Source organism: Pipistrellus hanaki, assembly GCF_964339955.1.
Source record: "Pipistrellus hanaki genome assembly, chromosome: 9".
NCBI lineage: Eukaryota > Metazoa > Chordata > Mammalia > Chiroptera > Vespertilionidae > Pipistrellus > Pipistrellus hanaki.
The window spans coordinates 62,188,188-62,216,134 of record NC_140511.1 but is presented as its reverse complement, the minus strand read 5'-3'; the positions used below and the strand labels follow the sequence as shown (position 1 = coordinate 62,216,134).

Here is a 27,947-nt window from a genome sequence, read left to right as displayed (position 1 = left end):
ACACTTGTTTTTGGTTAATTGAATCATATTTGTGGAATAACTAATAGAAATGCTAAGTATTTGAAATAATTCCAAAATCAACTGAGGATTGTAGCTGGAGGAGTCCATAGTCAGTATATTTATTTGTTCATTATTGTTATTTTAATAGGATAATGTATTCTTTTTCTTGTTTTGAATCTAATATGATTCATTTGCTACTATTGGAATTTCTAAAATTTATGTCTAAAAAGTTATTTCCATCCAATTTAAAATATATTGAGAAAATGTGCAATGTTTACTAAGTAAATGATAATCATTTTCAGGGAGTAATTCTAACTTGCCTAGTATATGCTGATATGGGGAATCAGATTACTAATTTACAAAAGATGATATTGCCAATATCTGCTTCAATTTTGAGTCTCTTAATTATTTTCTACCAATTTTTATTTAGAAAAATGTCAAATCTACAGACAACTTGAAATGATAATACAATGAATATCTATATATCCTTTACCAAGGCTCAACAATTTAAAGAGTTTGCCACATTTATTTTACCTCTTTTTTTTTTTAAAATCTCCCTTCTCTCTTTTTTGAATGGTTAGAAATTAATTTCAGATAATCATTTAAGTTTTATTGTTAAGTGCTTCACATCACATAACTGAAGAATTAGAATTATTCTTCGATATTACCACATTATAATATCTAACAAAGTAAAAAATAATGTAATATTACCTAATATGCAGATTATATTCAAACTACTCAAAATGCGCTTTTGAGCTCTTTGTAACCTGGGATCCAAATAAGCTTCAAATATTGCAGTTATTTTCTTTAGTTCTCTTCAATCTAGAATATTCCTCCACCTTTTATTTTGTTTTTCATGACATTGATTTCTTTTTTGAAGAGTTCACTTTTCTTGTGGAATGTCCCATATTCTGAATTTTTCTGAGTCTTTTCTCATTATTAGATTCAGTTTAAGTATTTTTCATTATACTACACAGCTGATGTAGTTGACTCGTGTGTTAAGATAAATAGCAAGTTTTTGTCACCAATTTAGAAAAAACTATTTCATATTTTACATAGTGGCCACTCTTGTTTAAGATCTGTTTTCCATCAGATTTATTTTACTTTTTCTTTATTTCTATCACCATATATCCTCTTTCACTCCCCACCCTCACCCCATCACCACACTGTTGTCTGTGTCCATGAGTTCTTTCCCCTTTTTCTTCTCTTTTGCTCAGTCCCTCACCCTCCTTCTGACACTCCACAACCAGAGCTGTCTGAGTGCTCTCTGTCTAAGAGTCTATCTCTATGTTATTCTCAAATAATTAAATTAACCTAAAAAATGTCCCTAACAGTATGTAAAATTAAAAAACAAATTAGCATAACAATTAGTTAGCCCATAAAGAAAAGGTTTGGTTTTAATTAAACACTAAGGATTTATTTAAATATCAGATCCAAAGTTCATTATTGGCATATTGCATTGTAGCTAGACATTGATGAAGATCATTTAGGATATATTTATTACAAAATGAACATTATATGAAAAATTGGTTGTTTTTCTCCACTAAATATTTTGCTTTTATTGTTTAAATTATTTTTTAAAATATTGTGTATTGCAACTATTCTTGGCATATTATAAATCAGCCAAATAAAGTAAAATGTGCATTTAAGATTTTGGGATTTTACTAGACACTGATATTTTATGTATTATTATTTATTTGTGCTGAAATTTCAATGTTAGCATAATTTTGCAGATAGCTTTAATTTTTTTTCCATTTTTCAGATCTCCATGGAACCCTGTTTTGAGTTTGACCTTTGACCAGGTGGCTGCATTTGCCAGAGGTGGCATTACAATTGCATATAAAACCTTCTTGGATCCCAAAGCTGTTCTGCTACGTGGATGTGACAAGTAAATTAATGTGTGCTTGGTTAAATTAATCTGAATCATCTAAATTCAGATTTTCCAGAATGTGAGATTGAAACACTAAAAGACATTCTTTGAATCATTTTACATAAACAATTATTTATTTTATTGACTTTTTTCATGATATAATGAGCTAATGCCTAAAAGACTTAATCATTAACATCATTAACTTTCTTTAAGTTTTAAAAAAAACGTATGGTCCAATAAGCAGATTCTAGTTTCAGCTTTGCAGATGTGATAATTTTATTTGAAATGAAAAAGCTGTTTTTAGTGCTTCCATTCTAATATTTGAGTAGAATCATTAAAATATTATATAATATGTTTATACATGTGAGTGTCCATATTTAAGGATCTCATTTGATGACAAATTAAAAACAAAAGCAATGCTGTAGGCTTGGTGGGATAGTGAGAAGAAGAGCAGGAGGTAGAGGGTTGGGCATCTTGTCCCATATCCGCTTATAATTGTCCATGGGCAGATGGGTGTCTGTCTTGCCTGTAAAAAGACAAAACCCAGCATTCACATTAACCATAGTCCAGGCACAGTTTTTAAATGAATTGGGTAGGAATCTAATCCTCAAAACAATTATTTCGATCACATCATTACTGTTATACTGTTATTATTCCATTTTATAGAGACAGAAAGTGAGGCACAGAAGGGCAAGATAGATTCAAAATTCTAACCTAGACTGTCTTTCTTTAAAATTGATGGTTTAAACACTATCCTGCACTAAAAGAACTTCCTGTGCTGATGAAAACATACTTTGTGACTATTGAGAACTTAAAGTCTGACTAATGTGACTGAGGAATTGAATTTTTAATTTTGTTCAAATTAAATGAATTTTAATTAAAATATATGTGGCTAGTAGCTACCATATTGAACATCAGAGCAGAAAACTGATACTATGCTGGGTTATGTGATCTATCTGTAAGGTCCTATCTAGCTTTAACATTTTATAATTTAACAAATCACAACTTTCCTTAAGATGTAGGTAAAAAGACTGAAGTAGAGGGTAAATCCACAAAACCAAATGCAGTCTGACACAGTGTAGAGTCAACCTATTGCTACATATGTCTATGAAGACCAACTCTTCCCCCAATGACTGCCTGCCATGTATTAGGCAAGATTTGAATTTCTTTTGTCCTGTTCTCTGTTTCTTTTATTTTAAAAATATACTTTATTGATTTTTTTTACAGAAAGGAAGGGAGAGAGATAGTTAGAAACATCAGTGAAAGAGAAACATTGATCAGCTGCCTCCTGCACACTCCCTACTGGATATGTGCCCACAACCAAGGTACATGCCCTTGATCAAAATCGAACCTGGGACCCTTGAATCCACAGGCCTACACTCTATCCACTGAGCCAAACCATCTAGGGCTCTGTTTCTTTATAGATAGAAATAACTCATTAGCATTTTTTTAAAATAGGCATTTCCATTTATGATCTTTCTCCAAGCTGTTATATTTGCCTCTACCCTTCAATTTTTAGCTAGGAGTTTAATTTGAAATTCATGTATTCCATCTTAATTTTACTTCCCAGGTGCAATAAATATTGTTTTAGTGAGTGGATTCAAATTAGATTTAGCTCCTGAAGAATAACAATATGAAAACTGCCTGCCCTTATTGAACTAATTTGGGGATAATTTCCTTAATATTTGGATTCCATTTGAATTTTCTTTCTGTACTCTAAAGTGTATTATTTGAAATATTAATAATCACATTCTTACTTATATTTCTCAGAGTATTGAAAAAATACTACCACCAGCCCTAGAACCTGTTGAATACCAGCATTTTCTAGGATATGTCTTAACATATTAATATTGACCCAAGTAATTTTCTTTAGAGTAGGGATTTGCTCACTTTTAAAACAAGTGATTTGGCTGAATTAAAATGGCATTAAACACCTCCAGTTTGTGGTTTGTCCATGTACCCACTTAGACTGTGCTGCCTTTTAGGATGTTCTTTAAAAAACAAACTTGTGCTTAGCACAACTATCATAAGTATAAAAACACCCTTTATTATTCATACTCCATTGTATTTAGAATATAAATGTAATAGTGAAGATGGCCTCAACTATAAGTGATCTTTTCAGAATAAAAGTCATTTTTTTTGTTTCTTTGTTCTATTAATAATTAGGCATGGAATCCCCCACTGTCATAAATAATTGCAAGGTAAAAAATTAAAACTTTCCCTTTCCCAATTATTGATACCAAAGCACTTTACAAATTTTTGTTTAAAATTATACATTGAGTTTTCTCTTACTAGTGGAGTATAAAATGCATAAATTATTATACTAGTAGATTAAAGAGTATTATAAATGTATTTTATTCTAGCAAAAATAATAAAATATTTCACTTTTTTTTAGTTGGGAAGTTTGTGAGGGATTTCCAATGAATTTTAATGCCAACAATCAACAGATACCTGATCAATTTGAAAAGGTGGACTTGGAGGACCATTTCCTACAGAACAAGGTCAGAATTATATGTTGTAATTAATGTGGTTATTTTATGTATCGGATTTTCAGTCAATACTTGGTGACTGAGTGGATATTGGTGAAAGTTTTGAAAACTATGAGTTATTCTACAAGTGTTGGGGCATTATTCTTTACTTCCTGTTATTAAGCTCTTTAAAACTGAATCAAAATTTAGCATTTCTGCTTGAAAAAAAATTCAACCTGAATAATGTCATTCAAGTACTGTTTTTGACATATTTCCTCTAGACCTACTATATTATAATAAGTTTGAGTTACTTAAGAAAGTCTTTAAGATGGCTATTCTCTATACTTCAGTATCTGGTCTATTTGTTCTACGGGTTGATGTATTTAAGGAACACGAGTTCTTCAGAAAACCCAATTCATGGCAAGCCAATCCAGAAGGTCTATGGATTAATTTGCACTTAGGTATCTTGCCAGAAAAGAATTTTGTTCTCCAATTGAGCTATTAAAGGCACTTAAAACATGTCTTTTAAAAAGGAATACTTTTTTTTTCTTATCTGGGAAACTATGTAGAGTTATTCATTTCAACTACATAAGCTTTAGTTTTTGAATTCAAAAGCGAAAGGCACAGAGATGGAGATGCCCAAAGAAAGTAGAACTTCCTGTTCACTGATCTGAGCCCTCTATTTCCAAGACACAGTGTAAGAAATACATTGTCCCAAACTAATATTTTTAATTTCTCCATGCTGCCCATTCATGTTATTATGCCAAAACTTATATTGAAAATATTAGTTGTTTCAAGGTGCATATAAATCTAAACAATATAATTAAAAAATAGAATAAAATCAATAATTATTTCTAATCCTGTCTGTTCTTGAGCAACTTTAGAAATTAAATGTAAGTTGAATGGTGTGCCAAGAATTAATGCCTTTTATATTTACCTGACATTTAGATTTATTTAACATATTGTAGTTCTGATCCAGTTAGCAGTACTTTTTCTTTTTTTTTTTTTTTTCTTAATCCTCACCCAAGACTATTTTTTTAATTGATATTTAGGGAGAGTGGGAGATAAAGGGAAAGACAGAGAAATATCAATGTGAGAGAAACACAACGATTGGTTGCCGGGGAGGAGCCTGCAACCAAAGTACGTGTCCTTGACCAGAATCAAACCCGGGACCCTTTGGTTCACAGGCTGACGCTCTATCCACTGGGCCAAACTGGCTAGGGCTCCTTTTTATTAATTTTTTTGCTATAACATTATTTTCCTGCTCAAAAATTTGTGTGCTTGGCTGTTGCCTACTGAAGTTGCATATCCTTATCTGGCCTTCAGTGAACTCCATTATTTTCCTTCAGTCTTCCCCTGCCTTTCCAATCTTCTCTTTTTGATCTTCTTCATACACTACAGTAAGAGTTAATAAGTTGTGTCCCACAACATGCTTTTCACTTGGGTATACTTATGTCATGGCATGTGTTGTTCTTTGCCTAGGAAATAACCTCTGTCATTACTCTGTGTGTGTGTGTGTGTGTGTGTGTGTGTGTGTTTGCCTTAAGGCTTTATTCAACTTCCTCTTCTTCCATAAAACCTTCTTATATCCTGCAGAAAGAATTAACCTCAAATTACCTTGTATTTTTAGAACTCCTTTGAAAATTGTTCTTAGATCTTGTTTTTTTTTTTTTTTATATTGGCATTTATTTGCTTTTGTGCTTTCTCCTCCCTGAAATTGAGAATTCTTTAGATGCAACCATTGTCTCTCAATCATCTTTGTATTCTGGAGTGCTAGCACAAAGTCTTGATTGTAGGGCAAGTGCACAATGTATTTTTGATGAAGGATTTTTAAAATTTAGCTGTGACTTATCTTACAAGGCTCTCTATTGTCTAATACATTGTGTGTTAGCCAAGCCAGATTGTTCCTTTGTTGTTTTCTGAAAGCACTCCATGATTTTTGTTATTATGTCCATGTGGAACCTCTGCCTGAAATTCAACCTCTCTTTCTTTGCCACCAACCCCAGCCTTCTCTTTTACCCCTGTGCCATATCCTAGCACAATGTCTGACATATACTTGGCATTAAACAAATGCTTGTTGAAATCCTGCCCTTCATTCTAGCCTTATCTGATCTGTACCAGCTTCATAAAATCTCCTTTATCCCACCCCCACTCCCAAACCAGATAGGATGTTTCTGGCCTTGATAACCCCATTGTATCCATTCAGTGCCATTTATAGTGACAATGAACTTGATGCTGTTCCCCCATACAACTGTTGCATGATTCGAAGTCAATTAGTGTCCCAAATTTAGGCCTATTTCAGGTCACTTTGGGGTAAAAGGGAAGAATAGTATATTCCACTGAGGATGTTGAGATCAGATTATCAAGGGTCTTAATTTAATATTAGGGATTCTGGATATCATGTAGAAAACAACATCTATTGGAAACATGAAGCAGAGGCAAGATCTGATTTGATCCTTGTGTTCGGAAGATAATCCGGGAGGTCCCTGTCTTACTTACCCTTGCTGCTAGATTAGAAATTCCTTTGCACCAGAGGACATCCTGATTCTATAATCTCTAAATATCCAGAGTTAGCTCAATGGAATTGAATTCACTAGTTAATTAACTCATTTAACAGAAGCCAGCTCAAACCAGAAAGAAAATGGAATATTAAAGAATTGTTACAGGAAAAGAACCCCAAGGTGGCTTCTCTCTTTGATTTTAAGTCAAAGTAGGATTTTAACAGAAAACTGTATTTTCTAATGTTGAAAAATGGTACAATAACAATCACAGTCATTGCATCCTGATTAATTGGTTCTAGTGAATCAGTGAAAGTGGGAAAACATTCATCTTAAATAAAGGTTTGTATACTATTGTATTTTTGGAAGAAGAAATTAGTTTTGAGTAAAATTACAGACCAACCGAAACAGTATTATAAGAAAACAAAAGTTTGATAACCTGACAAGTAAAGAGAAGCTTAAAAAAAAAAAAAAAAAAAAGGGCCTTCCCTTAGTTATAAAACCTTTAAAGCCCTTAAGAATAATGTCTTCCATTATATACAGAGAGGTGATCAGTGCATTGGAAATAGTAATTTAATAACCTAAAAAAGAGCACTTTTAAAGAGAGATTCAGGCAGAGGTGATGGCTACCTGTAGGGCATTTTATGGTAGAATCCTGATGCTCATAAAGAAGATACTAAGAGGATTAAAGCATGGATAGAGAGGAGGGAAGCAAAAGCCAATAGTCTTGGTGGGTATGTTTTGAAATTGGCTTGAGATAGAGATATCAGTGCCCAACCCCTTACTGTTTGCTCAAATCTCTTATTGACAAGTAAACCCTTTCCCACAGAGAGAAATTTGGAACATATAATCCCTATTAGTAAGGTGGGAGATAGATTTATAACCCTGACAATTATAACCTGTTGCTCTTTTATCCATTTCTTAAAAAGATTTGGAGTCTACAACAATGAACTATTTGGCAAATACATCTCTCAACAGTTCTGTATTGTTACTTAGATTGGCAGCATTTTTCGATTGCCCCAGTTTAAGGGCAATAAAATTATGTTTCCATAAAATGGATGAAATTTAAACTTCATGTTAGATAATGTAAAGAAAAAAAATCATATGCCTGATTATGGGAAAGTATTTCAGAAAAATGGACACTTCAGTGTTTGGCAAGTCATATATTTTGAAAAATGGAAAAGGAAATGTATTTTGATCTTTTTCTTTCAGTGATCCTTGCCTTTCAGTATGAGCAGACATCAACAGGACATTAGTGACAACTTTCAGTATGAAAACAGAAAGAAAATACCACGTTGTAATTTTAGAATTATGGCCTAGTTATTACAAGTTAACTAGTGAAGTCCGCAGACGTGGATGCTAGCAGAATATATTATTCTGTATTGCACAAAGGAGGCTGGGAAAGGCAAACAAGTCTTTACTGTCGTGTTTCTTTGGAGAGCAAGTCAGTCAGAAATAATATTTTCTACAAATAATTTGTATTGGGGAAAATACAAAATTTTAATTCAAAATTTGAACTGATTACCGTTAGGAGAGGATACAGGACTTTAAATAAAACCCCAAATCCCTTTCATATTTTTAGATCAATAGTTAGATGCTAGAGACTGCTTACCTAGATCTTAAAGTTGTCTTATTTGGTTGCATCATTATGTGCTCACTGATATTTTCTGCTTTCAGACTGTTTCAGTTTTGTCTTTAGAGAGGGTGTGGATTGATCAGAGAATGGAAACAATAAGAGTGAACATCAGAGACAGGAAGAAAGAGATTTTAGAATATTTCTTTTAGTTGTGATTTTAATTTATATATCGAATTATTTTACTTGGCTCTAAATTCTCTAGCAAAAGTATAAAATTTCTACACAACAAACAAATTGTTTGGAATGGAGATTGTGATTAACCTATGAGCTTCTCCTTTCACAAAAACTTTTATTGTTTTGCATTTTGTTCCTTAATAGATCTGTAAGACAAGACAAGCGGTTCCCCTATTGTTTTGAATTTGTACAGGAATATTGAAGCCTACTCCACTTTCATTAGTGATTTGGGAAAATTAAATTAAACAAGTTTTAACTGGCCCAGCATGTGTACACTTCATTTTTATCACTGGCAGCTTCTCTATCAGCACAGCTTATTCAGACAAGCAATATCATAGTGGTCATTTAAAGGGAACTATGTAAATAGGTATCCAAAAGAATGAGAGAATTTCCTGTTTTGTTTCTCAATAGGACTTAAAGGATGTTCTAATGGCATGGATTTAGAAATCAGTCTCAACATAGATGCTTTTGCGTGTACACACCTGTACATGCTCACATGTGTGCACGGGCACACACCTACACACACATACAGAGTATATTATGTCAGAGCACTTTTGTTTTTCAGAATTCCAATTTTCACAGTTTGTTTGTTTTTTCATCTGCCCCACCTTCACAAATATTTGGTCTAAAGCTAAACAATTGAATCAAATTAAAAAGAAAAAAGAAATGAAGTTATGAATGAAGGGAAATTTAATGATCATTGTCAGTTTTAGATGTCCTCAGACTTGGCAGGATTTTTTCTCTATATAACATGAAATGCAGCTGAGTTATAGCCCTGATGTGTCTTGTCTATGTAGAATCACTTGGGAACTGTCCAGCAAACTATCTCTCAAAGAACAGCATGGTGTTGGTACTGGGTGCCAACCCAAGACAGACACAAAAGACCCCTCTGCTCTTCACCAATAAGCCAACTGTTAAAAGATTAAACCATGTTGTGGAGATAACAAGAATTTAGGCGCTGGCAGCAGGTGCTGTACAAAGAAGCAGTTGGCAGTGTGTTCCTTCTGTCTGACTAATTCCAGTCAAAACAATCTTCTTCCCAGTTGCAGGGGAGAGTTTTGAGTGTGATGGCAACTTGAAGTTAGGAGGTGGAGTGAGAGTGTTACTTTAAATGCTGAGTCCTGCGGTGGACGGATTAGTAGAATATGGTGTATCATTGTTGAGAAACTGCGGGCGATTCCCCTCCTGAATCCAGCCACAATTGGCTAGCTGGGGGATAGACAATCAAAGAGCTATAAGTCAAATCTGCTTACGTGGTGGGGTTGCTGTATTCCTAAAATTTTATTTTCACATACAGGGGACATATAACATTTTCTTCCTTTGAGAAGTAATGCTCTTTCATTATAGAATAATTACCATACATATTAGTTCTACCCTTTTGTTATTGCTTGATGACACTTGAAAATTTTTATCTTTTAAATTATAATTTAATTTTCATATTTTAAAAAGTCATTTGCCACACAACAAATAGCTAGTATTTAATGCCAACTCAGACTTTTTAGTGTTAGAAAATAATTTTGATTGTTATTGAAGCAACATCATTTATTGGGTTTAAAGCAGAAAATCATGTTCCCATAATCCTATACAGATAAATATTTGTACTTACAAACTTAGCATGATTACTCAGGAAAATGAGCATGTAAGTTAGGAGATAAAGTGTTAAATTTGAATAGAATTCCTACAGTTGACACAAATACCTATTAATTTGAGAATCACGTCTAAGTGAAAAAAGGTAGAAGGTACACCATAACTTTGACCTGCGTAGTCTGATAACAAACACAGATGCAGAGTCTCCCCAATCAGTCCCCTCCTTTCCTTTTGCACAACTATCACTAACGTCTCAACTCATAGCCTTTTATTCTTAGGAGATTGTGTGGGCTCCCAATTGTTCTCCTTGCCTTTGATATTTCCATTCTGCAACCCATTATGTCTACCCTTTGCCATATCAACCTACTAGAATTTGCCATAATCCAGTCAGTCCCTCCAGCTTAAAAGGGTTCACTGGCTTCCTACCACGGTCTAACTCCATAGCCTTACACTCGACACTTTCTACAGTTTGCCCAACTTTATTTTTTGAGCCTATCAAAAAAAAAAAAAATCCTAAGATATATTGATTATACATCCTTGCCTTTACTTGGAATATCTTTATATTCTTTATTATTTCTGTCAATCTGTTTTTATCCTTTAAGATCCAATCCTGATATTTCTTCTTTCAAGACACTCCACTTTAAATATATATATATATATATATATATATATATATATATATATATATATATATATATTATTAATTTTCCACAGAGAGGAAGGGAGATGAATAGAGAGTTAGAAACGTCGATGAGAGAGAAACATCGACCAGCTGCCTCCTGCACACCCCCTACCGGGGATGTGCCCCCAACCAATGTACATGCCCTTGACCAGAATCGGACCTGGGACCTTCCAGTCTGCAGACCAATACTCTATCCACTGAGCCAAACCGGTTTCGGCGAGACAGTCCACTTTTTGTTGCTCCAGTAGAAATGACCCCTACCATTGTTTGAATACTAGATTACTATTTATTCATCCTTATAGAGCTTAACATGAAATTGTGTGTGTGTGTGTGTGTGTGTGTGTGTGTGTGTGTGCGCGCGTTCGCGCATGTGTATTATTGCCTCTACTATTGTGAGTTTCTTTAGGGCAGGAAAAATACAAGTGAGGCAAAAGTAATTTTACATTTGAGAGTATACAAAACACAGAGTTTATTCATGAATTATTATTTATTAATTATTGTATTATTTTCCATATGAACAACTGTAAATCTACTTTTACCCTACCCTGTGTTTTATAATTTCACACACCACACAGTCTGGGACCTTGGCTATCAGAACCAGTGCTCAAAAACTATCAGTTGAATTGAATCAAGTGGGATTGAACACTACTGTTTCAAAAGAGCCCTTCTCAATTGGAAACATGATGTTCCAGGGTAACTTATTTTGGGTAAGTGTATTGAGGAAGGTTAACCTTCAGCATCTGTTAAAAATGCGTAATTATTCTCCTGGTACAGGTGGATTCCAGTATTGTCCTTCACGCCTCGGTTTCCATTGGAAAGTGGGGTTCCTCAGGTAGTGAAGAGAGCAACAGATCTCAGATGGCGCCATCGACCCCTTGGCCTGCAGCCAGTGTGTGGCTGATCATGAAGGTACCTGAGAGTGTCTGTTGTTTCTAGTGACCTCCTGTGCTGGCTGGTTTACCATGTGCTCACCTGATCCTCATGCACACAAGCATGCAAGTGAAAGTGTGATCAATTGCTGGCCGTACGAATGCTCTTTCTCTGCACTTGGGTTGTCTATTACAGAGGAACTCTGTAGACCTCCTTGAGCATTCAGTCCACTTTTAAATGCACTGATTTGTTCATACTCCAGGGTATATCTACACCCAGCATAGAGTTTATGTATAGTCCATAGACTTGCCATTTTCCTGAGATTTGTCTGAACGTCACTTGCTTCCATTCTCAGCCTTCACTGTTGTGCTTCATGGAGCCTGGCAGATGAGCACCATGTACTGATGGCATGTGGTCTTTGTAAGGACAGTTTTACAAGAAATACCTGAGCACAAAATGTGAACAATGCTTAACAGATTTATACCTGTGTGTTAGCACGAAATTTTTACTTTATTATTTTACTTGTGGATCTGACTTAAATTGAGAGCATATAATCACCCTCCCCTTCTCTCTTACTGTTGAAATATGTTTTGTAATTGCCACCAAATATTTATGTCTGGAAAGAGATGCCACAGCCTGTATCTACCCTTCCTGTGTCTCCCTCTGTTCCTCACTGTGGATTAATTTTGCTTCCTCTTAGCACTTCTGCGGGTGCAGAGTCAGCAGGGAAGTTTGCTGCTAGTTTGGGGTGGGGGAGAGGAGCTCAAAACTACTTTCTCAATGAAATCTTAAATTGCCCTTACTTATTATTTCTAGTTTCCCAAGGAGTTCAAAACAAACATATAGAATAATTATAGCATAAAGGTACTAAGAAATAGTATTCATTTATATAATAAGGCATAATGAGATTAGATGAGATATTTCCTAAATCTGTTTCCAACTTGGAGACTTGAAGTATTAGCCCTTTTAAAGTTGTATTTTGTGTCTGATTTAATAATAATAATACCTGCCATTTTATTAAACATCTGCTATATGTTAGTCATCATATACACACTTATCTCATTTACAAACTGCAAATTTTCATTATTTAGCTGAGAGAAACTGAGTCTAGTAAGGGTAAAAGAAGGTTTCTTGGTTAGACATGTGTCTTTTCACTATAATATGGGACACTGCTCTATATTTGACCAACTTATGAGCATGAGGGTAGTGTTTCAGTTTTACCACTGCACTGAACACTGTGTCATCCATTGGACCCATAGATATGGAAGGTTCTTTCCTAGATCTTCTATTCTGTAATTCTCTGCTCTCTGTTTCTATAAGTTTGTTTGCGATATTCAAAATATATATCTGGGGAGAGTTACTTAGCTGCTCTGAGCCACCGTTTCCTCATCTATAAAATGAAGTTAGTTATATGAGAAGGCATGTTTGAGATTCAAGCATAGTGTCTGGTAGATAAAAAGTGCTTAATAAATGGTGACTCTTTTTCTTACCCCCAGCCATTTCATTTCTGTAACATTATCAAATGAGGATTCCATTCAGTGCTTATATAATACTAGAACCAAATTAAAAATAAATGTTTTATTAAGTCATCATATATTTCTTTCCCACACCACAAAACATTAAGAAATAAGTTACATGCAAAAAAAGAAAAACAATTTTGAAAATGTTTTTAGATTGAATATTTTCCTTATTTATTTATGTATTTATTTATTTAAATATATTTGTATTGATTTCAGAGAAGAAGGGAGAGGGAAAGAAAGAAACATCAAAGATGAGAGGGAATCATTGATCGGCTGCCTCTTGCATGCCGCCTTACTGGGAATAGAGTCTGCAACCCAGGCACATGTCCTTGACCGGAATGGAACCCAGGATCCTTCAGTCTGCAGGCCAATGCTCTATCCACTGAACCAAACCAGCTAGGGCTTTTTTTTTTTTTTTAAAGTAAATTTTTTACCTGTAAAAATAGAGAATTTTGTATGCCACAAATTCACAAATGTGTAAGTGGATTCCTTAGTTGTTGTCACTTATTTAAAATGTGTTGATTCACTGAGAAAATTGTTACATGGACATTCAAACAACATTCCCATCAATTTCCTTATTAGAGAATTTCAACACTTAAAACAAATGCAGCTGACAAGTCATCTGAAAATGTTTAACCCGGGGTATTTAGACCCAGAGCAAGGCTTTACCTTGTGTGAAGGCTAAGAATTTGTTTCTATCTTCAGTTCATTGCACCTTTTTTTTCTTCTTCTTCTGTGCATGCATATTTTGAGGAAATGCTGTAGTTATAACTACAAGAAGTGACATGTGATGGACCCCCAATCGCTGCACTGTGAAATATGCACAGAAAAGAAGGACAAATGAAGATATCAAGACCTGTTTTATTTTGCACTGAACTATAAAATGCCACCCTTGTCGGACAGGGAAGATCACTGATTCTGAGCACGGCTCACTGATCACTAAGTTGTGGGTAGTGTTTCACTTTCAGCAACTGTTAATATCCGGGGTTATCCAGGCATAATGACCTCACTATTTGTGACACATTGTTGAATTTTCTGGTTCTTTTAACTTATTTAGACCTGTCTCCCCTCTCTATTCATTGGCAGACTGGAATGATCTTGAGCCGAGCCATAACTCAGGGCTGCCTAGCTATTGGCCATCCAATCAGAGTCAAGGCCACTGAGGGAACATCACTGGAAGGATATAAATTAATCCTCCAGAAAAGGTAATACTTCCGCGTTACTTACCTCAAAACAGTAAATGTTTGTTCCAAGATTTATGAGCAGTCAAATCATACTACTTAGATGAAATATTCATTAGGTGTTTAAATTTATCTTAACAACATGATATTAATTTTTCTAATCTGAAATAACCTTGAAAACATATCCCACCTCGTTTGGTAGTGATTCTTAGACATTTTATACAGCAAAATGTTGGCCTTCAACATGTACCTATGATGCAGACAAGCTGCTGCTTTATCTGTAATTATTTAACTCATTTCTTTATTTCTATTTTGATTGATAATTAAAAAATTTAATGTCCTATGTGTACTCCTATCCTTTTCTCCATCTTCTAAATATAAAATAGTGAACTGTAAAAGAAAAATTAAGGAGACAAGATACTGATGGCTTGTAAAGCACTTAAAGTCCCCCTTTCTGGTTTTTTTTGTTTGTTTGTTTGTTTTGTTTTGTTCTTTACTCAGATGCGAGATTTAAAAAATTAAAATAAAAAATAAAATTTAAAAATTTAAGAAGAAACTTGATTTATACTCAGCAGTTTAGAAATATTGTTTCATGTTCATTTATCTTCTATTAAACCCTGTTGTACTTCTGAACTTAGAAAGCTACTCCTAGATGGATAGGCAGTAGGTTTGTGCTTAGGGCTGCAGCCAGTAAAACTAGCCCAGCCACTATACAGAAGGGAAGTTTTCTCTAATATGTAAAACAGATTGTTCAACAGGTATTAAAATATCACATCATGATCAGGAATGCGATCTACAAAGTAGATTCACATGTATAAATTCTGGCTATACCAGGTACTCTAACAAAAATTAATTTCTGAGCCCCACACTATTCTAATTTCTTTATATTATACTATCACATTTAACCCTCACAACAACCGGAGAAGGCATATATTATTATTATCTTTACAGTTGAGGAAATTGAATCATAGAGAAGTCAGTCATTTACTCAAGGTCGAACCTACCACGGGGCTCGGCAGGAATGCAAACCTAAGCAATCAGGCTCTACAACTTATTCTTAGCCACAACATTACAATGCCTGTATGGCAAAGTCTAGTCAGACAATTGCCAATTAGTGTCAAGCATAGTAGCAGATATCTTAGTGGATAAGTAGTATACATTCATTTATAATAGAAACAGGTAAAGGGAGAGGGAGGTATTAGCTTGGCAGCATGCAAATTAGCCAGTGCTAGTAGCATTCTAAACACACAGTTCCCAAGGAAGGATTAGCAAACTCAAATCAAGTCTCAGGTTGTATGTGGAATGGGTAGCAAGATTCCTGCAGCAGAACCAGTACTATAAACTAGAGACATATTAAGGATCAACGTATGATGATAATGACAAGGCCAAACCATGAGACATGGGGCCACAGAGGCTTTAGCTCATTTAGTTCATGGTTATAACAAACAGAAAAATCAGTCAATTGTAACTGACCCAGAAATTATATAGATTATAGAATTAATATACAAGAAATTGAAACAGTTATTATAACTGTATTCCACATATTTAGAAAGCTAAGGAAAAGATTAAACATATTAAGTAGAGATATGGAAGATATTCAAGATTCAAATCCAATTTCTAGAATGAAAATGCCAATGAATAAAATGAAAAATATATGACTGATGGCAGATTAGACATTGTGGAAGAAAATATTAATGAACTTGAAAAGAAAACAATAGAAACTATTCATAATGAAAGCCACAGAGAAAAATTGGGGGGGGGGGGGGGAGAATAACCAAAATATCAGTGATATGTGAGAAACTTTATATTGTATGTCAATTCTTTCTCAATAGTTTTATTTTAAAAGAGCAAAACAAAACAAAACTAAGAAAATAAAACAAACCAAAAATCAAAACGATGGGTAAGGAGTGACTGTTACCTTAGAGCACATGTGTCAAACACAAGGCCTGCGGGCCAAATCCAGCCCGCCAGGCCTTGCAATGTGGCCCGCACCGCGCTGTCATCACTGCACTCCGCTGTCAGTTTATGACATTGTCAGTTTATGACTGTTCAGTAAACTATTCGGCCCGCGATTTAGGCTGGATTTTAGATTTTGGCCCCTTCTCTGATTGAGTTCGACACCCCTACCTTAGAGGGAAATGTGAGGAATGACTACTCTCGGTGGGAGAGTTATCAGTGGACTAGCCGAAATGGCAGGTGTTTGGAAAGGTTTCACATATCCCTTGATGAACATGCTCTTCATGCCCTGGGCCCTCCATGGGCTAACTATTATAGATACTAAAACCGATGCTGATGTGGTCTCAACCCACTGAAGTTCACATGCTACTCTGGCCAGGATTGTCATAGAACTGGGTGGGACTGAAGCCTCAAACTGGATGTCCTTGTTGCCTATGGAGATTAGAGCATGTGCAAGGAAAGAGATTATTTTAAAAAATTAAAAGTGTAGTTTTATTTGAAAATCTCTATTGATAAGAAAGGATGTGGATTACTTTAGAAAGGAAGGAAAGAAGAGAGGGGGAGAGAGGGAGAACTGGGCAGTAGAAAGGGAGGATCCCTATACAAATGAGGATCATTTGCCTTTGTATTAATGCAACTGGCGTTTTTTTTTTTGAAAAACAAAATCTACTCTAAGATGGAGACAAAATAGCAGAAGATTTGGAAAACTAGGGGTTCTCATGAACTGCGAAGCTACCTCACTCTGGATATATGCTTTCAAATATGTTTATCTGTTCCTCAGCACCTGGAGTGCCTGCATGACATTTATTTTTAACATAACCCTATTTCATTATAAACAATAATAAGTATCCTCATGTCCCCAGCAGCTGCTGGAGACAAATTTTCTTTTCTTCTCCTAAGTAGTATAATGTAATTTTCACAAAAGCTATGAATCAAGACATGGCCCTTTATATGCTAAAAATAATAGAACTAGCACTTAAAGTAGCAACATGACCACTCACAAAGAATATTATAAACAGATCATGCCTCATTAGTTCAGTTATGTCTCATTTAGTGTCACTCATCTTATTCTTATTCAATATATCAAGTGCTTGCAGATATTTGTATTTTTAGTATTTTTCTGTGATGTACACCTGACCATAAGTGAATGAAAAGCAGAACAATGATGTCATTACCAAGATAATCTGAAAATGATAAACTTCAAAACAAAGATATTTTTCCTCCAAAAGTTTTTTGGTCATCTTATAAACAAACCAAAGAACAAAAGTTCTTCTTCAGACCACCATTAAATCTTAGTTTTGCTTAATTTTTAAAGAATGTGGGTATGTAGAATCTGACCTGTAGTATCTATAATAATAAAAGCGTAATATGCTAATTAAAATAGACAGCCAAAGGACTTTCTAAACGTCCTTCTGGACGAAGCCAGGGCTGCAAGGGCCGAGCCCCTTGCATGAATTTTGTGCATCAGGCCTCTAGTGAAATTCATAAACTAATTAAAGCAACATACACACATTCATGCACAGAGGTTAAATTAAACTAAATATTAGAGAACCTTGGATTTTGTTTGCCCTGCACATTATTATATTTTTTGAATTAGTTGTAAGCCTATAGACATAGGGAGATTTCACACAAAAATACAAATTTCATTTTTTTTTCTTAAAAAAAAAAAGAAGAATGGGATGCAATGGACTTTCATTTTCTCATGGTACCAATCATGCAGGAACATATTCGCCATTTAGATAGAACATATACCCTCTGGTTTGCTCTATTCTCTACCATTCCCAATTGCCACCCTCACACTAGCTTTAGCCTGCTTTATTAGTTTCTATTACCTGTCTGGTAATCTTTACTGTTTTTCTTATTTCAATGTTAAACTTTCAGTTATACTCTTTTTGTCTACTTCTCTCTTCCCTCCCCCACTTAGGTCTTGCTAAAAATAGAGTGATAATTGGCCAACATTAATCTAAACTAGATTAAACAAATGGTTTTCTAAGGAACCATTGGACACAATGAACAAGTGTGTCTGTAACGTTAAGTGTGAAGAGAGAAAAACAAGTAAGCAGATAGGACATCATCAGGTATTCAAAGAGATTGAAATCATCTCATTAGTCAAGTCTTAAAGTTTAAGAGTTAGTTTAAACCAGAATGGTAGACTCTATCAAATACACAATGTAGGAAGGACTGTTTGCCATGCAGTAGACTTCGAAGTAATATTCAAACATATAGATGATGCCATCAGAAATGTTAACATCACATAGAAAATTGCCCACATTTCATTTTACAATGTGTGCATTGATGGATGAAACTCTTTCCGCTCTTATCATGTTAAGAATCATGGATGGAGTAGAAATCCCTTTTTCCCAGTCTCTGTGGATCCTACTTTCAGTCCGGAAAGCATTGGAGGACACCAGAGCCATTTGACTCTGGTTGGGAATGTGGATTTGTAATTGTGAAACATGGTGATCATCCTTCTTATAGTCAACTGAGAAACGATGAGTACTAGCCTATGAAATTTCCCGCAAACTGAGCTGTGCTCATGGAATGCCTTCTGGCTTATACCCTCTGACAAATAGAATATTTCAAAGGAATGTTTTCTTAGGCATTAATTAATATTGTTATAATCATAAATTTTCGTTCTGGATCCTAGACATCTTTTAAAGGTTATTTTTTTTTCCTTTATTAATTACAAAATACAAAGATCTCTAGGAAGATGAACCTCTCCCAGCACCTCTCACCCCACCCAATGCTGAAATTGAGCAACCATTACATTTGTCTCAAGCCTGAGAATGCGATTTCACTCACATCCGGTTTCCTTGTAAACTGGATGTGAGTGAAAAGCACATATGCACTGGAACAGTTTGGGACTGCTGCCTTCCCAGGTTCTTCCCAAGTCAGAGAGCCCCTTGCTTTGGAACAGAGCAGTACCTGCCACCACCTATTCTCAACCATTAATGTTCCTGTCAAAACTCAGAGGCAGTAGGAAAAGTCTTGTTTAACATCCCATTACACTTAATTTAATTCATTTGTCCTACTTTTGCAAGGTTTCTAAATATTAATGAATACCTGATTAGTTAATTTAAGTATGACTAACTTCATCTCATTTTAGTTTTTCTTTCTTAGATTTAGCTCAGAAAATTTCATGTTTCTTAATAAAATTTTCTGGTCATTTCAGAAACAAGTGCCTAAGGTTTCTAATTTTCCATCACAAAAAAAAAAAAAGCCGAAACCGGTTTGGCTCAGTGGTAGAGCGTCAGTCTGCGGACTGAAAGGTCCCAGGTTCGATTCTGGTCAAGGGCATGTACATTGGTTGCGGGCACATCCCCAGTAGGGGGTGTGCAAGAGGCAGCTGGTCGATGTTTCTCTCTCATCGACGTTTCTAGCTCTCTATCCCTCTCTCTTCCTCTCTGTAAAAAATCAATAAAATGTATTTTTTTTAAAAAGATTTTTTTTCCCCTATCCCATTTTCTTACTCATTATACTTAATTCAGGCTCTTTCTATCTCAATAACAGTATTTTTTTGGGGGGGGAGGGCAGAGATTTTTATGATATTCTTAGCAATTCTATTCTCCAAAATTCTTAATTACTATTGCCATTTGTGATACACACACAAACATTCCCTTTCTCCCTCCGTCCCCCCCTCGCCCCAACACACACACACACACACACACACACACACACACACACACACACTACATAGCACTGTGTGTACCAAAGGAATTGGTGGTCTTAGAAGAGGCTTTAGCTACTGAGGTGGCAGTGATGATGGAATGGTAGAATCCGTGGGTGAGTGTGGGCTGTCCTCTGGCCAGGTGATATGGAAAATGATGTTTTTATTTGAAAGCTAGAGAATGTTTCAATGATGAGAAAAGTTGCCAATATCTAATTACATTTTCATTATAGACATAAAGAAAATGATTCTCAGAAGTGGGTGTTTGGAACTGATGGCTGCGTTTATTCTAAGGTAAGGACTTTGTAAGCCACAGCTTTTCTTCCTAAGTTTTTCTGTTCCAGATTTGTATAAAGTGCACTATCTATTGTTGAGAGCAAAAAAATGCTTTTGTGCACAGATGATTTTACTCTGTGCCTAGAAGTTTATAATTTAATTTAATGTAATACTTTCCTCTGAGGTTTTGTTTGACTTTAAAACACTAATTTTCCAAAGCCAAAAATAATTTTCTATAATTTATTGCTATGAAAACACCCAGCATGTCAGGGCCTCAGTTTTCTTTCTTTTATCTTAATTTAATTATTTATTTTTATTGAGATATAATTCATATATAACATTTTATATATTGTACAAAATATTGATTTGTTACAAGTATGTATTGCCATATGATTACCACCAGAGCATTAGCTAACACCTCAGTTATGTCACGTAATTACCACTTCTTTTTGAGGTAAAATTAAGATCTACTCTCTTAACAATTTCAATTATAAGTTTGAAGTCGTAATACAATATTATTGGCCATAAACACTATGCTGTGCATTAGATCTCCAGAGCTTACTTATCTACTAATTGCAAGTTTATATCTTTAAACAACATCACCCCAATTTCCTACCCTCCTGGTAACCCCCAGTCTTCTCTCTGTTTCTATGAGTTTGGCTTTTTTAGATTCCACACCTAAGTGATATCATACAGTATTTGTTTTTCTCTGTCTGACTTATCTTACCTAGCATAATATTCTCAAGTGCCATCCATGTTGTCAAAAATGGCGGCCTTTTCCCTCATAGCTGCATCATGCATTATTTTGTGTTTTATACATATTATTTTAAAGAAAATTTTTATTCTATAAATTTTAATGTCACATTCCCAAACACAATCACTGATTTCTTAAATTTTAAAGTTATTTTAGATTCACAGAGCAAAGCTATTTTCATGAGTCATTTCGTTCTTATAGAGGTTTAGAAATTGTAATTAGATCTAAATATAGTCAGATTCACAACTATAATATATCCATCTAGTTAAGGCTAAAATGGAGGATAATTTGATAATTATTTGCAGCTGGTTCATAAATGGAGCTCATTTCATTAATTTTAAAAAAAAAATACTGCCTCAGGATATTAATAACTAATCTTGGCTCTACCACTTAGCTGTGTAGCTTTAGGCAAATCATTTAGCCTTTCTGAACTTCACATTCATTGTCTACAAAATAGAGATATTCATACCAGCATTTTGAGTATTTGGCACAGATTCTGGCCTATCAATAGATTCTGGCATATTGATTCTAGCTAATCAATAATTTGTAGCTATTTATGATAATAATAATAATGAACAAATTTAAACACAGTAGTGCACTCGATTGCTGTTTTTACTTGGATAATTTTTTCTTTTGTTTGTTTATTTTTAATGTTAACAATCCCTCTATTTATTGGCAAAATGATAAAGTTAAATTACTTCCTTTATACAAACTACCAGTTTCAGCTAAATTAAATATTTAAACTTAAACATGGAACCATAAAATATTTAAAAGAAATATTTAGAAGAAAGCTTGGATTCAAGTATTAACCCACAGTAGATATCTTTATGAGCATGCAAACAAAGATAGAATCCATAAAGGAAAAGACTAATGGCTTTGAGTATATAAAAATATTTTAAAACTTCTAAATCTAAAATAGCAAAAGTAAGTATAGAAATATGGCAAATAGGGAAAATCTTTGCAATATAAATGTGAGAAAATTGAATAATACTTAATGTAGTAGAATAAGTCTGTTGTAACAATAGAAAAGGATAAATACTTCAATAGAAAAATATGCAAAGGACATTAAAAGGAAATATATGACAGAAGAAAACTCAAAATAGCCAAACCAAATAAAAAAGTTCAACCTTGGCAAGAACATACAATAGGATAAATAAGTCCATTCAACAATGTGTTGGGAAATTGGACAGGTATGTGCAAAAACCTGAAACTAGACCACTTTATTACACTATATACAAGAATAAACTCAAAATGGATTAAAGATTTGAAGGTAAGACTTGAAACAACAAAACTCCTAGAAGAAAACATAGGCAATAAAATCTTTGGCATTTCTCATAGCAATATTTCTTTGGACATATATCCATGGGTAAGGAAAACAAAAGAAAAAATTAACAAATGGGACTACATCAAACTAAAAAGTTTTTGCAGAGCAAAGGAAACCACCAACAAAAACAAAATGACAATCTACTGAATAGGAGGAGATATTTGCCAATAGCACATACAATAAGGGATTAATATCCAAAATTTATAAAGAACTCTTATAACTCAGCACCATAAAAACAAACAATCAAATTAAAAAGTGGGCAGAGGTGCTGAATAGACATTTCTTTAAAGAGAAAGATGGCCAACAGGCATATGAAAAGATGCTCAACATTACTAATCAATAGAGAGATGCAAATTATTTCTTTATCATATAATTGGTATCATACAGTTTATAGCCTTTTTAGGTTGGCTTTTTTTAAAATATATTTTTATTCATTTCAGAGAGGGAGAGGGAGAGAGAGATAAAAACATCAATGATGAGAGAGAATCATTGGTCTGCTGCCTCTTACAGGCCCCTACTGGGGATCGAGTTCACAACCCAGGCATGTGCCCTTGACCAGAACCAAGCCCAGGACCCTTTAAGTCTGCAGGCCAACGCTCTATCCAGTGAGCCAAATCAGCGAGGGCCAGGCTGCCTTTTTTTTTTTTTTTTTTTTTTTTACTTAGTAATATGCATTTAAGGTTTTGAAGTCCCTTACAACTTTGACATGCACATTTAGTTGTACATTTTATAACAAAATTTAGTTATTCAATATCATTATCCCCAGAAGAATAAAAGGACCTTAGTGCCTTTATTGGTGTTTACTGAACACATTCTCTTATTTTTTTAGAATTTTAGTCCCACACCTTAATAAAGAAGAGTTTATATCATACCTGAGGCTGTATATCTAAACATTATGTTCTGGTAAACACTGGATGACACTGAGCAAATAGCTTAATCTCCCTGTGTCATTTTTTGTTTTGTCTTTAAGATGAACATAATAATACTTATTTCAAAGAGCTGTTGCAAAGATTAAAATATAAATATATTATCATGTGGGAAATTGCTTTGACGCAATAGTAGTCTCCTAATATGCTCCTGGATAGACTATCTTAGAATCATAGAACAAAAAGGTACATCAACCAAATTAAAATGCTCAAATCATACTTGTTAAATGGACTCAAAATACAAAGCAAAATGTTTGGGAAAAGCAATGGGCTAGGTTTACACACTTAAGGTGCAAGAGGGTTGAAGGGCCATGTTACCAGAATCTCATTATGTTGCATCACTCTTTCCTGCTAATGATGTGGTTGCAAGGACCAGAGTTGACATTTGAGCAAAGGGGCCCAGTGGAGAAAAGGTCCCTGAGGCAGTGACACACACGGGCTCTATGAAAGCTGCTTGGCAAGTACACTTGGCTGATAACTGTGCTCCCCAGTTAGCTTGATGGGCAGCTATGGACTTTATCCAGCAGAGGATCCAACACGAGTCAGCAGTGGGTGGCCAACTATAGATCTCATGATGTTTGTGAATCTCACGTGCTTCATTTATGTTTAGTGCAACATACATATTTGTTGCTTTGTTTGTTGTTTAGTAAATCATGACTATTAAATGGCTATTTTTCCTTCTTCTCCCCCTTTCTATCTATGTTCATATACACTTGCTCTACTTAATTTCTGTCTGACACTTCTCAGGTTACTAATTTGCTTATATTTAATGCAGCTAATGAATTTCATCCATCCCATTTGTTTTCTTGTCTTCTAGAGCAGAATTGAATATTCCCAAACAATACAGCAACTACATATTACATATATGCAATGTCTTTCACAATAATACCTTTTATGTGGAAATAACTCAATAAATGCTAACTATTATTATTAATATGTAATATGGCTTTAATATTTTAATCTTATCTAAGGGTGAAGAATAGCAATCAAGTTAAACTTGATCAAAGCAAACAACAAATTAGAAATTGTAATGTAAAAATTATTTTACTTGATTTTGATCTGAAATTGATAATGAAGTGCAAAGTTTATTAGCCATACCTCTTTACTATTAATCTAATTTATCCCCCCCATCATTCTAGTTGGATAGATTTTTGGCTGTTGCTTACAAGGCTGGTGTTACATTTTTCCTATTTTCCTACAGGCTTATCCTCAGTTTGTTCTGACCTACTTAGAGGAGCTAAAGGCACAAATGGATGTGACCCAGACAGAGTATCACATTCACCATGGCACCTGGACCACAGCTCATCAGGAACATGGCAGCAGCTTAGCAGAAGAGGTCAGTGCAGTAAGCCAGAGGCAAAACAGAAATAGATCTCTAAAATGTACTTTGAAAAGAGAAAAAAATGCAAGTTGTTTTCAGGAAGTAAGCAAGAATTCACATCTTAATGTTACTTATCGTTTATAATCATACACATAATATACATCTTGGTTTGTACATTAATATTTGTATAAAGACCTGTATCCTATCTAATAAAAGGGTAATATGCAAATTAATGGTCACTTCATCACAAAGATGGCGGTGCCCATCCACAAGATGGTGGAGACCAGTCCTCTCAGCCCCGCCAGAGATCCCCAGTTTTGGGGAGGGGAGGGCGGATGCTGAGAGTGGGAAGCATGAGCAATCTGGCAGAATGAGGCAAGCGTTCTGCACCCAGCCGCAGAGGGGCCTCTAGGCCGTGGAGAGCCTCTGGGCAGTGGGCAGAGCGGCCCCACAGAGAGCTGCTGACACACGGATTCATACACAGGGCTACTAGTACTTGTATAAATATTTTTTATTAAAAAATGGTGACACACTAGCTGTTTTGATGACTGCTTTCTTTTGTTCTGGCCACATAGAAATGATTCATTTGCATGATGAAGAAGACTGAAGAACCGAAAAAGTGTAATGTTAAATTTTCAGGATATATATAGTTTAGATGTTTCCACTCAGTAAAAAAGAGCTACTTATTCCTATATATTTATTTATTAGGTTCTGCAGAAAAGTGCCAGCATCCCTGGTTTGGAGCAACCGTCAGAACCTTCAGACACCCATTTGATGCCAGAAGGTTCTCTTGGGGCGACAGGGCAGCTGACAGTGGCACTGGTGAGGAGACTGGAGGAAAAACATCCAAAGGCTTCTGCTCAGAGGTAGGGCACTGACAGCACAAAGCTTCATTGCTCCATGACATTCCCTGTTTTCCTTCAGTTTCAGGTAAGATTGATTTCTTAATGATTATTGTAATACTAGAGGCCCAGTGCACGAAATTCATGCAGTGGGTGGGGAGTGTTGTGTTCCTCAGCCTGGCCTCACCCTCTCCAATCTGGGACCCCTCGAAGGATGTCCTACTGCTGGTTTACAGGGATCGGGCCTAAACCAGAGTTGAATATCCCTCTCACAATCCGGGACTGCTGGTTCCAGCTGCTCACCTGCCTGCCTGCCTAATTGCCCCTAACCACTCTACCTGCCGGCCTGCTCACCCCCAATTGCCCCTCATCACCAGCCTGCTTGCCTCCAAATGCCCCCACCAGCCTGATCACCCCCAACTTCCCCCTGCTGGCCTTCTTGCCCCCGCCTTCCCTCCCCACTGGCCTGCTCACCTCCAACTGACCCCCTGTTGTCCTGCTCACTCCAGACTGCCCCCTCCCCCCACTGTCCTGCTCACCCCCAACTGGCCCCCCTGCTTGTGTGCTTACCCCCAACAGTCCCTGATGTCCAATCTGGCCTGATCACCCCCCAGTGACCCAAGGTCCCAACCCCTTTTTTACTTTTTCTTTTCTTTTTTTCATTGCCTCCTTGAGCAGAGGCCAGTCTAGCTGGAAGCAAGTATCTAGGATTTATTTATCTTCTATAATTGAAACTTTGTAGCCTTGAGCGGAAGCTAGGGCAGACCAGGAAGCAAGATTTTCTCCATTTCTGGGAGCAACCCAAGCCTCCTGCTAGCTCCAGCTCTGTGGCTGGCTGCCATCTTGGTTAGGTTAATTTGCATACTCACTCCTGGTTGGTTGGTGGGTGTGGCTTGGTGTAGCAGAGTAATGGCTAATTTGCATGTTTATCTTTTATTAGTGTAGATCTCAAAAGCCCTTTGGCTTTCTAACACAGTAGTTTTTGGGTCACAATTGATCAAGAGAGGTGACATTTATATATATTTCATTAAAGATCATTGTATGGTATTGTTTATAAACATACTTGGGAAGGATTGCACTAAAGTAGCACAAAATAACATAATTAAGGAAGACATAAGAATATAAACAATTGTAAAACTACCAAGAGGTCTTTAAGATATTACATTTAGAACTGATGATGAGTGCACAATAGATGGTCTTAACTAGTGATAATTTAACTGACTGACATAATTTCTGTTCCTAAAATAAAATGAACACCAGTGATTTTACTAACCAATTAAAAATTATCCTTGGTTAGAAAATGGAAATTGTTTCTCTGATCCTCTTTATTTGATTAGAAAATTAAAATTTATTATTATTTGTGGGGTTGTTATAAATTCCAAAATGACTTTATAAATTTCAATTTTAATATATAATTATTTGAAATTGACTATTGATTGATGTACTTATCATACTCATTAAAGTTTAGGAGAATTCCTAAGTTTAAATATATTAACTATAGGTAGATATGTCAGTTGCATGAAAAAATAGCAACTTTTGTTTTCTTAAAAACGTTTTTTAGACAGCTTTATTGATATAGTTGGCATATAACATTGTGTAAGTTTGTGTGCAACATGACAACTTTTTATTTCAGTTAAAAACTTTTTTACAGCCTGAATTTACATATTCCTGTCTCAGAAAAGACACTTTTCCCCCCAATAACAAAAGTGACTCTTCAATTTATTGTCTCTTTAATTTGTTATTTAAACCTCAGATCCTTTGGTTTTGTTGTTATTAGTAAGACGGGGCACAGTTAAACAAGGTAACAAACTTAGTATCTCCCATATCATAGATAGGGAACTGCTCCTTGCTTTTTAATCATATTCAAGGTTCTCAACTCCCTGATGCTTCACAACAGGACCAAAGGCTACAGTTAGGCAGCTAGGCCACTCTCTGCCTATAAGTCTCCTGGGATCCATGCTTGAAGTTTTCATGTAAAACAGGAGCTTAGGAAATATCTGGGCACCGGGGAACTCAAACACTGTTTCCTGAGGTCACTGTTGACTTACCTTTCCAGACTCATTCAGCAGCCACTTCTTTTGGAAAGAAGGTTGGGGCTTGTCATTATCCTACCTCTACTCAAGGAAGCACCTGTTCCTTCTGCTCTCAGATTCCTGACTCTAGCTGGTGTTTTTGTGTTTGTTTCCTGCTGGCCCTGGCCCTGATGGGTTGGCATTCGGGGACCGCAGTAGACAATCCACCTACTTTTCTGTGACTCCCTTCTTTTCCAGCCTGGAAATATTTTCTCTGGGGGCTGAGGGCATTGGGTAGTTTAGGGATTTGTCTCCTGTGTTTTCTTGTTGTGTTTCCATGAAGCAATATAAGCTGATGATGGAACATTGAGAGAAACGCTTAT

General features: G+C 35.4%; 1 protein-coding gene across 1 annotated transcript in view; it reads left to right on the top strand.

Annotated features, from left to right (window-relative positions):
• Positions 1–27,947, top strand: part of DCDC1 (doublecortin domain containing 1) — a 287,695-nt gene that overhangs the window by 146,639 nt on the left and 113,109 nt on the right. The window contains exons 13-19 of the mRNA XM_084894634.1: positions 1,763–1,888; positions 4,266–4,371; positions 11,690–11,824; positions 14,392–14,510; positions 20,343–20,403; positions 24,591–24,725; positions 25,419–25,576. Coding sequence (XP_084750760.1) covers positions 1,763–1,888; positions 4,266–4,371; positions 11,690–11,824; positions 14,392–14,510; positions 20,343–20,403; positions 24,591–24,725; positions 25,419–25,576 — 840 coding nt within the window. The remainder of the gene's footprint in view (positions 1–1,762; positions 1,889–4,265; positions 4,372–11,689; positions 11,825–14,391; positions 14,511–20,342; positions 20,404–24,590; positions 24,726–25,418; positions 25,577–27,947) is intronic.